The sequence below is a fragment of the Papaver somniferum genome, chromosome 2 (genome assembly GCF_003573695.1).
Source record: "Papaver somniferum cultivar HN1 chromosome 2, ASM357369v1, whole genome shotgun sequence".
Classification (NCBI taxonomy): domain Eukaryota; kingdom Viridiplantae; phylum Streptophyta; class Magnoliopsida; order Ranunculales; family Papaveraceae; genus Papaver; species Papaver somniferum.
Genome location: NC_039359.1, coordinates 137,968,639 through 137,983,799, shown reverse-complemented (window position 1 = coordinate 137,983,799; position 15,161 = coordinate 137,968,639). Strand labels below are relative to the sequence as shown.

The 15,161-nt window shown below is 34.8% G+C and overlaps 1 protein-coding gene across 1 annotated transcript; it reads right to left on the bottom strand.

Moving 5' to 3' along the window:
- Nucleotides 1-3,719: 3,719 nt before the first annotated feature.
- On the bottom strand, nt 3,720-10,240 carry LOC113352046 (aspartic proteinase CDR1-like). The gene is made up of 2 exons (XM_026595926.1): nt 10,161-10,240; nt 3,720-5,051 (listed from the first exon to the last, which is right to left on the bottom strand). The coding sequence occupies exons 1-2, from the start codon at nt 10,238-10,240 to the stop codon at nt 4,175-4,177; spliced, it is 957 nt and encodes a 318-aa protein (XP_026451711.1). The 3' UTR covers nt 3,720-4,174.
- Between the last annotated feature and the right edge of the window lie 4,921 nt (nt 10,241-15,161).

Genomic DNA, 15,161 nt, shown 5'->3' with positions numbered 1-15,161 from the left:
ATCTGTCAGAATCCCGACGCGGAGGGGATCTTGGCGGACTAGACGTCGGGGTTTGGTAAGGAGCCCGCGGACGATCATACATATCTACAAGGAAACACAAAAACAGTTTATAGAAGAATACGAGGAGATCACTAAAGATCAAAAAACCCATAATTGATGGTTCATCCGGATAAACATTAAAAACCCTAAGAACTAAAAATAACCAGAAATACTCCATCCAACTCCAGGGATAATACTTAGATACAGACTCACAGACTTTGTAACAAAGAACAGGGGTAAACATATATGCTTCGACATGTGTGTTCTTCATCACAAAACCAACAATACAGCAGCATGAAACAAATGGGTAGATACATAGATAAATCAATGATGAACAACTAATGAAAAACCCCATACCTGTATAGAAGAGGACGACAAGCACCAACCACATTCGAAGAAAGGAGGATCGGAGATATCAAAAGCTAGTTGTCTACGATATAGGGGCAACAACAATCGAGAGCGAAAGAGACAGAAAATTGAATGCTGTTATCTTCCTCACAAGAATGACGATAATAAATGACTAAAGAACAAGAATAGAAAACAAGAAGAGGATGAACACTGACAAGAAGAGGATAAAAGTTTTTTTTTCACATTCTCTTTCCTATTTATGAATCTAGAGAAGACAATAATTGTTCCTCGTACCAAGGAGCAGTTATGGGGAAAGTTAATGCAAAGTGGGAAACGTGTAGGACGACCTTTCTTCTTCTAAATTGCAAAATACGCCCAAGTCAGAAGAAGAGGGTCAAGTTGTATGTACACCTTTCATCATCCACCACGTGTACAGAAAGAGACACGTGGAAGGCATGCAAAACAAGATAGCAAGCATCTCATCAGAAGATGCCACCGGTCAGCAGATCCGACGGTCAGGGACAGAGGATCACAGAGGTATGATGGCTCAGAGGAGCACCAGATAATACCCCTTGGGTGTTAATACACCAAATCCCGAGGAAGATCCCAAATCAACGGCTGAGAGGAAGTTTGACTGACACAGATGTGACCAGACAAAGAGACACTTGCTTGACACGAGCAGACATCCATCTACCCGCATTAAATACCAAAGAGATATACACGTGTCAATCAGCTCGTGGAAGAGGCGAGGATAACCCTTCGTATTCAAGCTCAGGACGCAGCATATGCCGAAGACCTCTGCGTAATGGGCACAAAGCACAAGAAGATAAGATTACAACGGCACCTCAGAAGTAGGACCCACGTTCCAACCCTATAAATACCCCTGTCCACTAAGAGAGAGGGGGTCGACTAATCCAGAGCAATTATAGGAGAATATAGGAGAGAGAAATAAGAAGAGTAAGGAATCCCCCTACTTCCGCAGACCTATGTACACTCTAAAATCATTCGACTATCTTTGTAATCATTCAATACATAGTGAAACACCAGCCCCGTGGATGTAGGCCTTAATGCTGAACCACGTAAATCTTTGTCTTATTTACATTTTAGCACTTTACATTCATCGTTGAACTTCATGTGCTTTACATTTATACTCGATTCTCTGTTTATTCCTTTATACGAACATTATTTATGATAATATTCGACTAGACAATGACAAGCTCGAAGGCTTCGAGTCGATGAATCGATATAATCATCCCCTTTACACATACAGCGTACAATTCTAGAATTAAACTGAATGCGAGTATTGTTTGTGAACACGTGAATGGCTTCGTGATTTATGTGTTCACAATTCACAATGAGACTCACTTTCCTTTTACTATCGCAATGATACAAAAAAATTTCATCATCAATCTGATTCCCTGATTGTAAAAATCACGAGATAAACCCGATAGGAGTAGAATCATTCATTGTCTAGTTTAGATTGATGCTCCAATTCACATTTATTTTTGTTCGTATCAAGGAGCAAATGACATGTGTGAAGTATAAGGAAAAAAATGACAGTGACTAAATATAGCTCACACACATTTGGGTTAAATACAATTGAAATCATATGCAAATGCATCTGGCTAAATACCGGTCACTTTCGTAGACCATAGCCATGTGAAGTTAAACAAATCCCAAAAATGAAAATGGGGAAAGCAATAATTATGATTCCATGGTTATCACCGCATATGATCAATCGAATTTGGTGTAAATGAATGATGTCCATTAATTGTTTTAGAGGTTGGCATTTTGTGGTTGGCCACTATAGGAGATCAATGGATGTTATTCATTGCGCCATACCAATGAGCGAAATTATGTAAGTATTTACTTATTATTACCTCTGTTCTTAAAAAATAGATGCTATTATTTTGTTCATTTTAGCTTAAGAATATGCCAAATTGAAAAAAATGATAGTATCTCTTTTATAGGAACGGAAAGAATATTATCTACTATCCCGAGCCATTAGACAAAATTCGCATAGTGAATTTAATTTTTTTCTTAGGAGAAAAATTTCTTTTTTTTTTTAATAGAAAAACAGAGATGCAGCTCGAAAGAGCTATAGCCTCAATGGTACATCAGTTGGCCATCCGGGCTACAACTAGCACCATGATGATCCTTCAGGTTTTGATAGTTTTTATTACAGTTATCCATAATAAAAGGGTGATGAATAGTTTGAAGAGCTGTAAAAAACAATTGGAGATTGAGACCTTTCCAATTTAAATTCTGCAGCAAAGTGGAGTGACTAGATAACTGAGCTAATCTAACAGCATTGGTGATTTGTTGTGGAGCTAGCTTGAATAGGTTGTCTAACACAAAACCAATAGCTTCAAAATTTCCTCCGTAACTTATAGTTGTGGTTCCTTGAAATCTGTCCTGCACTTGTGTTTGGTATCCTTTCTGAATTGCTTGTAGGATTTCCTCCTCTTCTGCCTCAAAGTCAATGTTGGCTTTCTGCATCTCCTTACTCCAATCTAGAGCTAGTTGAGCTCATCTACTTGCTATGTCTGTTCAGCCGAGTCCAATTGTAGGGTCTTTGTAGTTTCTTGTTCCCACACATTGACCTGAGAAAGACATTGCAACAAAAGCAAAGTTAGTAAAGAATGGTAAATCACTATTAGACATGTTATTATTCACTTCCATTATATGCATGGTAATAGTGATTCCAAATTTCTCTCTGTGCTGTCTAACCAAAGTATCAGTTCTCATATTCTTATCATTATTAGAAGTCTGATAATGACGATTTTTTAGGATGTGCCCTGGATTATGTAACACTCTGTTAAAGGAGCAAAGATGTTGAGTAATGCTCAGTGCAGTACTCTCAGCTGAAGGATTAATGTTTCTGAAAACCATATCACCTAACTTTCCAAATGAACCAACATGTAGTAGCATAAGTAGCATTCCAACTTTTGTGAGAGTTATTATTTTGGAACCAACTGTTGAACCAATCATGGAAAGATCCATAATTTATGAATAATTGATGAGAGTCTCCAAAGAGTTTCCTCCAAACATTGGAAGCAGCTGGGCAAGTCAGAAGAACATGAATAATATCCTCATGAGCATTCTTGCAGATAGAGCATATGGGATCAATATAGTTCAGAATACTGGCAGTTTTGGCATTGGTTGGTAGAATGCCATGAGCACATTTCCATATGAAAAGGTGGATGACTGGAGTAGTATCTAGCTTCCATATATCCTTCCAAGGAGCTATCAAGATATCATTGGCATCCTTAGGAGAGAGATCACATTGGTCTAGTAGATTTGTTAGGAAAATAGAAAAGAAAAACGAAGCGTTAGTTTTATCTTTTTCAACTGAGAACATTTCTCACGATGACATGTTGAATTCTTTGAAACTCTTAGGGGAAATTACTCCTTTAGTATGGAAATCTTAATTTCATCAAACAAAAAGGAAGAAAAGAAAGTACCATAATCTGCTTTTTATTACTGCGACATGGATTGGAACCCATTCAGACGTGCTATAACGCATGTTTATCAGTCACAAAAGCAGATTATGGAACGAAAATTATTGGAACGACAGAAGCTGCAACTTCATTCGATGGGAAAAAGAAAAAAAAAACTCCAACTTGCGACCTCAAGCATGGGAGCCTGCCCCCCATAGTCAGCGGTATAAACCTCAGCTGGTTTCAGAAGAGCATTATCTTATGATCTTGAGGAGATCTTTATTTCAGCAACAAAATAACAAGATATATCTGGGTAACTTAGCTATAATCAAATAGCTAAATATTAACTAGCCCTGCTTGGTGCAATCAGTTGGCTTGAAAGAAACTTTCTTCTCCTTCAAATCGTATTCAATTAGGAAATTGATCTGAGCTACATTCCCACAAATGTATGGACCATCGGTAGGAGCAAAAAATAAACAAACAGCACCGCCGCCAACATGACCAAAATAATTCTTCGGGTCAAGTTTGATATCCGCATCGGTAAAATGAACAGTAACATCCAGATATTTCATGGATTCATCAAGTGGGTAACATAAATTAAAATTTTCAGGACCAATGATGGGTTCAGCATCAATTGCTTTCTCAAATTCTGATTCAAGTTCTGAATACATTTCTTCTGGAAGATATGTGAGAGTCGTTCCAGAATCGATTATAATGTAATCGTCTTCCATTGTTGAGGATGCGCTGCTTCTGAACGGAACCATGTTTTCGTTAACACTAATACCTTCAAGTGTTAGATAATAAAATGTTTTTTGTGATGGTTCTGATATTAATGGAGTTGACAGAATATTTTCTCCTATAATTTCAGTATTACTACCAAAATTGAACCTACTTGAAAAATCAGTATGAGAAGGTACTAAACAGTAAGAGAATTTTGAATCAATTTTTGAACCCAACTGGGAAATCAAAGAAAGTTTACCGCCACCAAGACCAACTAAACCAGACACTTTCTTGTTAAAGGGTTGGCCAACATTTTCATGAGCACAACCAACTGCAATATTTGGAAGTTGAATCGATCGACCACCTGTTGAATCAAATGTTAGGGTTTCAAATGCACTGTTTCCAGTACTGTAAGAACGACCATTTCCATAAAGAAAAAGGAAATGGAAACAGAAATAAAAAGGATGAAGAGGAGAGAGAAATTGGTTGTGGTTGCCATGGTTACTTTACTTACAAGTAGATTGAAGAGATAATTTGTAACATTGCCTAACGGTGGTGCCCATTTATAGGGGAATACTACCCTGACCGAGCAATTCATCCGAGAAATTCCGATACACACAGCCCCTGTACCCACAGTAAAATTATCACAAAATTGGTTAAAAAGACCAAAATCAACAATTCCTGGGTGAAATGGACAATTAGATTTTGATACTGTTTAAATTGACAAAAATGTAAAACTAGGCAGGATGTAACCAGTTTCATCGTGCCTATTTTCAAATATTTTTTCTTATTTTTAATTTACACAGGATGTAGTTTCATCCTTGCTATTTTTTAAATTTAAGATAGGATGAATCCAGTTTCATCCTTGTTATTTTTTTTTTTAACATTTCACCCAAATTATTTTTTACTCGTCCATTTGAACCGTGATTTAAAAATATTTGCACAAATAACTCATTTTCCGTAAAATTATAGGGACGAGTTTTTGGTCCCACCTTTTTGTGTGTTGCGGGAGAAGTTGCGGAGAAATGTTCGGGACCCAAATCATTTCCGCATCTATAGGAGTATCCAGGACTGCTGATTAACATGCACTTTCAAGGACTATGTTGGCCTTTGGTGAATTTTGTAAGATTCGAGATATCCGGAAGTATTTTGTACGTTTACAGTTTGGTGACTTTGGTGTAGTCCTTTAGAACCCGTTAAAGGATACTTGACCGTCTACAACCAAATTAGACCCTATAAGCACTCGACCACAAGACGATATCATCATGAAGCAATGTATCTTTTTAACAAATGGACAAATCGAGAATAGAAGTTCATAAATTTTGTCCGAGCCTTGTTTTCTTTTATGAAGCAATGTTTGAGCCTTGTGTTTAGGGCGGGAAGAAAAAATAAAACAAAGACCAGACCCTATGAACAGTTAGACGTACAGAATGGGTCTGGATTTATCCTCTCCATATAGCACTCCACCATGTATTCAGTTTTGAATCTTCTTTTGCTTCATCGCTATATGTTTAGGTCAAGGATGAAGTAAACTAATAAGTTAACAGATAAATTTCCTTTGCTTCACCGTTTGTCCGACAACTATATATGCTTAGGTCAAATATGTTTAGGTCAAGGTTGAAGTAAACTAATACTAGTTAACAAAGAAATTTCTTTTGCTTCACCGGTTGTCCGAGAACTATATATGCTTAGGTCAAATATGTTTAGGTCAAGGTTGAAGTAAACTAGTAAGTTAACAAAGAAAAATAGACGTGAATGTTGATATACAATGCATGCATCGAGGTATCGTGTAACCACTTGAAAATTCATAAAATTGGTTAAAAAGATCAAAATCAACAATTTCTGGATGAAAATGACATTTAGATTTTGATACTGTTTAAATGGACAAAAATATAAAAATAGCCAGGCTGTAAATAATTTCACCCTACCCATTTTCAAATACTTTTTCATATTTTTAATTTACATCAGGATGCATCCAGTTTCATCCTTACTATTTTTTAAGTTTAAGTCAGGATGAATCCAGCTTCATCCTTGCTGTTTTTTTAGTGTCCATTTCACCCATACTAATTTTTACTCGTCCATTTGAACCATGTTTTAAAAATATTTGGACAAATGACCCATTTTTCGTTGAAAATTATGACCACTGTTGAGCGTTAAGGCCGTTGTTATTTAGCACCTGGCGTTATACCCTTCTGGGTGGCCTAGTGTATGCCTGGATTCTTGTTCATGTGTATGCCCACATTCGTCAGGGTCAACTCTCTCTATGGCTATACCATCAACATGCGAACATGTTAAACCGTCATTCTGCAGCAATGCAAGTGTTTTCCCTTACTCTGCACTCTGGGCAGGGATAAAGTGGATATGCTGCTTTAACGGTCATGAATGCATAAAACCTATTAGAATAGTGTGTTCACTCCCTGTTCATCACAAACACGACACAGAATGTGTTAAGAATTACTCTTACCTCTGGGTAAGTTGCGTCTAGGAGGCAGACAGCCGGCGTAAAAAACTTTGTCGCATCTTTAGGGGATGATTCTTTACAAGATAGTCCCTAGCCTTACCTTGGACTTACTCCGAGAAAAAAAGTCTTCTGGTTCTGGTTCTGGGGTGATTATCATCATCTAATGTTCTACCCGTGTTTATCATAGTGGCTGCCGAAAAATTTGGAACTTACGGATTGAAAAACACAAACAAGGCAACAAATAATTCTATCCAAATCTAATTTATCTCTAATTTTTTCGATTTTAATGTATATATATCATTTTTTAGATTGAAACATTTTTAACAAATTATCATCTGCTTTAAGGTTTTTTTATTCTTTTCTTTTTCGTTCATAGTAGTATATCAACATATCTCTAATATTTTCAATTTTAATGTATATATTCTTTTTGAGATTGAAACATTTTTAACAAATTATCATCTGCTTTAAGGTTTTCTTATTCTTATATTTTTTGTTCATAGTGGTATATTAAGATGATTAATGTTTTGGTCAGGAGAAAAAAAATGCTGTTAACAAGATTTTATGGAAGTCCCCATAAACAATATAAGTTGGAAGTGTGGAATTTTTTAGAAAAAATAGCAATAAGTGCTAATTACAATAAAATACCTTAGACCGTGTTAGGGGACTTTAATCAAATTACATTCAATTGAAAAAAAAAATAAAGGTTAGCATTTTTATAAAGCGAGGCTGCTCCTTTTACAAAATTCTTGAAAATAACAGATTTAGATAATTTAAAACTATACAAGAGGTTCACTTGGATTTGTTAATGAAAAGAAAATTTAAACATCCAGGAGAAAACAGACAGAGAAATGGTTAATTTTGAATGGTTTAACTGATATTGTATCCAGTATGAAGGTTTTGAGTCCGATCATATATCCTTGCTTCCATCTTTAGGAAATAAGAATTGAAATAACGAGTTTACCAAGTATATCATAATCTTTTCGTATCAACCTACTACAGAGACACCTTGTATAATCTTGCCGAAATAATAACTGCCAAAATATTACTTTAACAAGATGTAACTTGGTATACAGCTTAAGTTCGAGACTGAACTAATCGCGAGGATTGTACAAAATTTGATTAACTTACAAGTGTATTTATTTTAATTATAAAAGTAAACAATATAATTAATACAGAAGTAAAATCAATCACACCAACACACAAGATTTTGTTAACAAGGAAAATTGCAAGGCAGAAAAACCCCGGGTCCTAGTCCAGTTTTGAATACTTTCAGAATTAAGCAGCTAACTACTGAAACTTGGTATAATTAAGACCAAATAAACTACTCACAGTTACTCAGTTCCTTCAGTATCCCGGCGCCTACAGCCAATCAGGTATACACACGTAAATCCTAAGATAGAGTCCACTATCTTAAGTCGCTTCCCCCGCTGTGAAGACTTCTCCACTCAACTGATTTGGATCGTTGCCCAAAATAGTGAAGGACTAACATGTTCCAGTAACTACCTCACTATATATCTCCCAAATGTGGCAATGATCAGACATATGAGTACAAAGGATCTTCCGTTTATTCAATATAAACTCCTTTGGTCAAAGACCAAACCAAGACAAAGATTATGGAAAAAATATATCTCAGTGAAAAATCTCTATCCAAGCAACTCTACAAGGAGAAGCAACTAAATAGTTTGTTCGATCTTTCAACAAGTCTGATGATTATCGAAATAAACTGCTTGTTTGGATCCCATAGAATCAAGTGTGCATGGAGTATCACAAAAATCAGAATACCAAAAATAAAAAACCTTCAAGTCTTCAAATCAATCGGCGCAAAAAAATTGATTTCCACTAATGGTCGATACAGAGCAGAATCTGTTAACATTGATTGATCAAAGTTTTATCTACAGATTCTGAATCACCAGATTTGGAATAGTCAATCCTCAAACAAGATTCAGTAGCCTTATGTTAGAAGAGAAGGACCATGTAATAATCAAGTCTGATCTCTCAAGGATAACTATACCGTTAGTCAATCAAATAAATAATAAAAAACTAAAATAACAACACGATCTAGTTTTCTACCAACAGTAGCTACTAAAAGCTTTTGGATCCTAAAGAAGACTTTAAATGAAGGAAACACAAGAGATTTCATCTAATTATATTACTCTCCTCTATCGACGAGTTGGGTTCACACGTGAACGGTTATGCATTGTGTAAAGGGATGAGTTTGTAAGAATAAAGCTCCACTATTTATAGTGTTATGACCAAGGCTTCTTTGGAAGACAAGGAATTATCAAATATGAAAATCCTTAAGATATGCAATAGATGTATATCTTCGGTTTTGACAAATTCCAATTGTATTCCCACCAATATACCATAATCACTCTTAGTGACAACTAATATCACGTAGCATAAATTTATACAGTTTACTAATATAGTAACTAGAGGTATACAAAAATTTGGGATAAATTCGATATCTACAAAAATATAGAATATTTTGGTTTCAGGATCTTTCCTTGAGTATCAAAGGAAAATACTTGAATATTAAGTAATAAAGTTTGACACATGTTCAAATCACTATGTCGACATTATGTGAACATTCCAAGTTTAATCCGTGTACATCTCGATATTTGTATAAACTTGAAGATCACCAAGCATATCGAAAATATAAACTTGGATTAAAATTTAAACAAGATCGGTTAGGGATTGATCATGCACCATATATTGGTCCTAGAATCGGTCCTTGCCACTAGGGATCGGTCTTTGGGTCGATCATGGGATTGGCCTGAACTCTCTTTCGACTATGAAACTTAATTTTGCAATTCTACTTCCTTAGATTATGTATATGATATTCCTTTATATGTAACACCAATGTTTGAATTCATTCTGGAATCAAATACAGTAAATAATAACAAAGTTATCAATTAGTGTAACATCGATTCACGAAGTCTATAGATAAACTATACTTCATAACTCTATATACCAAAGTTTTATAAAAAAAAACTAGTATATCTTTCCTTGATACTTAGATCATAATATAATGACCAAGTCACCGATACAAGAGACAAGTAAACAAACTACATTTTGTATGTAATGTTTTCAATAAATACTGACTTAAAATAACGTAAATGGAAATGGAACAAGTCAATTCTGTTGTTACTAACCTCGAATTGAAGGATGATGCGTTCGTTGATGCCGATACGTCTTCATGTTCTTCATGGGTAATAAGAACGAGTTTCAACATTTCTATGTTTCTAGTCTAACATAACAAAGTTGACTCTAGTAATTAATCAAATCAAGCATCCTCGAGTCTTGGAACTAAAATATGACAACCAAACTTGGCATACCAATATTCTTGGTGAGTTCAACTAAGCAATGCTCTAACAAGAATAATATGCTAGGAGCTTTTAGTTTCAATCTTTTTATTAGTTGTTTAAAGGAGCAATTTTGTTTATCTTTGGTAAAATCTTGATGAAATCCTTCTATTTTCTGAAAAGGAGAGGGTATCAAGTACACCACCAACTTTTTCGTTCGACAACCTGTATGGACCAAACATAATACAATTACAAATAATCTTAATTAAATATCCTTGAACAATATGTATATAGAGTTTTCTCTTATCTCTTCCACAATCAATATGTCTAGATAACAATCGTTGTCACTGTGACGAGTTGACAGTAGATAAGAAGACGAGGATGCTTTAACATCTCCTGATGGTTTCTCATTCTTGATTCTTGATATTTTGATTCCTTAACAAAGATAAACATTGACAGCTTCTACAACATCTTTCTTTGTAATAAACCTCTAGTTATTGGAGCCACAACTTTATGCTTTTACAAGGAGTTTGAATGACATATATATATATATATATATATGAGAATCTTCAAGGAAAGAATTCTATGGAAATAAGGAAACTAGTTTATGTAAACATTCCATAAAGGAGTTCGTGAACCAGTACGACACGGTTAGGTAATTAGTCTGGTCATGAAATTTTTATGATATCATAGTAATACAAACTTTTGATATTCACTTATGATGATCAAGTTGTACTAGTTGTTAGATGTTTATCCATGAAGAGAGTAATTCTCAATTGAATCATTAAGTTCAAATATCAACGTTATAATAAGATAATAATCTTAGTGCATATTTTCTTAGCTTGTTATGTAAGAATTCCCATGGATAACGTTCTCTTCTTTTGCTTAAGAGTAAGATAGACAGGAAGAATTCACTACAAAGAGCACAAAAGTTGATACCCACATCAAGTCATTAAATTTGAATTTACTATTGGTGATGTAGTAGCACCTAGTCAGATAGACTAAATTGAGGTGCAAAGAGGATAATGATGATTGAAAACGACCAACATACACTTAGTCGGTGAAACCATTGTTAAAATAATTTTAATTTAATAAAACAATGTATATACATCTACTTTGTATATTGTGGTTTTGTTGAATGAGATTCCAGGTGAGTATTTCAACCCTTCTAGGGGTCTCAGATAAGCCTTGTCCCCTATCTTTCTCTAATTTGGGCAGGTTTTTTTTACCTCGTTTCTAATTTCAAAAGAAAATTGGAAGGAAATTCAGGGTATCCTTCAATTTCACATTTCTTCTTTGCAGACGATTGTCTGATTTTTACTAAGGATAATTTGCAAAGTTGCCAAAATTTGTTAAATGTGGTACATGAGTTTAGTGTAGGTTTTTGGCAATTGGTCAATTTTAATAAATCAGGTATTTTCTTTAGTAAGAGAACTCGTCTAAAACTGCAGAGAATGATGTCTAGGCTTTTGAAAATTAATAAAATAAAAATCAAGGATTCTTATTTGGGTGCTCCTTTTTTTATTTATAAAGTAAAGCTCAAATTGTTTAATACTGTTGTACAAAATATGGAACAAAGAGTATAAGGACGGAAGAGTAATATTCTGTCCGAACCAAGTGAATTAGTAATGAATAAATATGTGCTCTCTTGTTTACCTATCTTTTAATGGGAAGTTTCGTGCTTCTTAAGAAGATTATGCATAAAATATATACAATTCAATAAAAAGATTTTTGGTGGGGTAAGGACACAAACTTCAGAGGTTATTATATAAACTTTGGAGTTATCTTTGTAAAGCCACTAAGGATGGTGGTTTAGGGTTTAAGGAAATAAAAAAAAATAAACCAATCTATAATAGCTTGGATAACTTGGAGAATTATCTCTGGACCAGATGCTTGATAGGTCAGATTACAAAAATTCAAGTATTAGTTATAGATATTTTTTTTTTAAAGTAACTTAGATACTAACGACTGTTGGATTTGGAAGTGTCTTTTGTAGGGTGAAATGACGAGGATAACAAGTACACCACAATCTTTTCTATCTTATCGAAATAATAACGACCAATAGATTATTTCAACAAAGCGATCTTAGTAAATAGTAAATTTTTATTTCGAACTAACTATGAGATGTTTTACCAAAATGTGATTAACGTACAAGTATATTTACTTTAATTATAAATCTAAATAGTATAATGCAGAAGTAAAGTAAATAACACAGACACACAACATTTTGTTAACGAGGAAAACTGGTTATTAGCATAAAACCCCTGGACCTAGTCAAATTTTGAATATTCTCATAATTAATCCGTTGTACAAATTGACAATTGCAACTTCGTATAGTTGGCACCAAGTAAACACTACTTCGCTAATCAATTTTCTTAGTATCCCCACCTATAACCAATCTGGACAATGCACGTGAATTCCAAAACAGAGTCCACTATATTGAGTTGTTTCACCCGCTGTTAATACTTCCGCACCTAATTCCTTTAGATGGTAAACCGAAACAACAAATGACTAAATTTGTTCAGTAACCAACTCACTTATCGATCACCCAAATTAGTAGTTTGATCGCTGATAAATATGAGTAAAGAATAGCCCATTTATATCGATAAATCTTTTAGTCAAAAGATCAACCAAGACAATGATTTTCGAAACATCCAATCTTGATGAATAAGATATATCCAAGAAAATAAATGAAGCTAGATAGTTTGTTTCATCTTCTACAAGTATGATTTTGAACAAGTAAACAACTTGTGAATCCCAGAGAATCAAGCTAGCACAAAGTCACACAAAGATCAGAACCAAAAAAAAAAGTCTTCAAGTCTTCAATCTTCGAAAATAACCGATGCAAACAACTTGATTCCACTATTGATCAAAAGCACAGATCAATGTGTGTTAACATTGGTTAATCAAAAATTCTCTGCCATAAATCTTGAATCACTAGATCTGCGCTAGGGAAATCTTCAACAAACTTGAGTGGCCTTATATCAGAAGAGAATTACCATGGAATAAACAAGTTTGATCCATCAAAAATACCTACACCGTTAGTTTACAACAAGTAATAAACATCGAACACCAAATAACAATCTAGCTTCCACCAATGGTAAGTCCGGATGATTCTTGATTTTTATGTATTTTATCGGATATCTTAAGTATGTTATCTTTATGAGAAATGTACAAAACCGGGAAATAAATATGAATTTGGTTGATAAATTTTAAAGCACTTGACAGGCTTATCCGTAAGGGGATCCAATTGTTTAAATTCATTGGTCTAACTAACCTCGAAAACCAGATTGTAAAGTTAGAATTTTCCAAGGCATATACACTTCATAGATCCAGGGAAGTTAGGCGACCTAGGACTATACTTAACACCCCTCCTTACACAGATCCTTGATAGACGCATTTTGTGTCTACTTTGTCCTTAATGTTTCGTATTGTTAGTACTCGTTTTCGTCCTTATTATGGTATTTTGTGTGTTTGTAGGTATTTTTTGGAAATAAATATTGTTGGAAAATTCGGCTCGAAAAGTTGCTCGGAGCACCCCGGAGGACATTTGCTATACGAACCCCCACTTTTGCTATGTGTCACCCACGGCTATGTGTAGCCCATTTGTCCACAGCACCCAAGACGTTGGATAAGGGCACCCCACCATCTTCATTTGAAAAATAAAAATTGGCGGTAAAATGGAGCAGTGAACTGGTAGAATTATGGTTCACCATTTGGACGTGATTTCTTGAGATTCAATGGCTGAAATTTGTTGATATGACGTGACTTGTCCTAACAGGCTTGGTATGGGCTTTGGAATCAGTTAAAAGTGGCTAGATAATCCGTTGGGAGCAAGACAGAGGAGTGGATATTCACAGGATTTTGGGTCGGATTCTGCATAATAATCTGGCCGGATTTGTTGCTTGGTTTGGTTATATACCAGCCTTTTATATCAAAACATGATTGGTAAGTGTTTTCAATTCGATAAAAAAGGAAGAAATTGTGTCAACATGCAAATCAGAGGAGGGAGATATTCACGAGTGAGTGGGAGATATTCTTGGGATTTCCTGTGCATATTTGAGGATAGCGTGTGTCCTAACAGAGTTTTACTCCAGTTGGGATGTGAAATATTGTGCTGATTGTGTAGATATCGGAAAAATCATCGTGACAGAGAAACAATCCAGTGTAAAAGGAAAGAAAATATTCTCATTATGGAAGCGTGTGAAGGAGGGCAATTAATGAAGATTTCTTGGAGATTTCGGAACCTGTCGAGTATAAATAGGTTGTTGAGTTTATAGAGAAGGTGTACGGAAAGTTTGGGAGAGAAAGAGAACACCACAGAGTCGAAAAATCAAAGCTGCAGAAACCTCCATTGTTGCTGCTGCACGAAGAACACGAAGAACATTGACCCACAGCAAACTGTCATTCATGCTACAGTAACAATGACACAGAGGAGGGGGTCGTAGAGCTACAGTGTATTTGACAGTTTCGTTTTATTGTTCTCTGTAACAGTTCGGATTGTAACAAATATAATTGTTACAAACCCGGTTTTTATTATATTTCTCCCATATTTATCATTTGTAAACCCCTTGAGCAATAAAAATGACTTTTGAGCGTGTTTCCAACATGATGAGAGGCTAAATTATCGCGTAACCAAGACAATGGATGAAGCTATTCACACATGAATAATGGGTAACTATTTCATTTTCTAGTTACTTTTGCTTTCACAAGCCTCAACGAACTTTTTACTACAACTCAATTGAAAATCACATCAATTTTTGGCGCCGCCGACGCGGGCTTGTCTTTAAGCTAGAGTTTTTAGATTTTTTTTCTTTTTTAGGTTTTTATTTGTTTTTATTTATTTATTTA

Coding starts and splice junctions, on each gene's coding strand:
- LOC113352046 (XM_026595926.1), bottom strand. CDS start 10,240: ATGTTGAAACTCGTTCTTATTACCCATGAAGAACATGAAGACGTATCG. Junction 5,052..10,160: donor GCATCATCCTTCAATTCGAG/GTTAGTAACAAC, acceptor TTGTAAGTAAAG/TAACCATGGCAACCACAACC.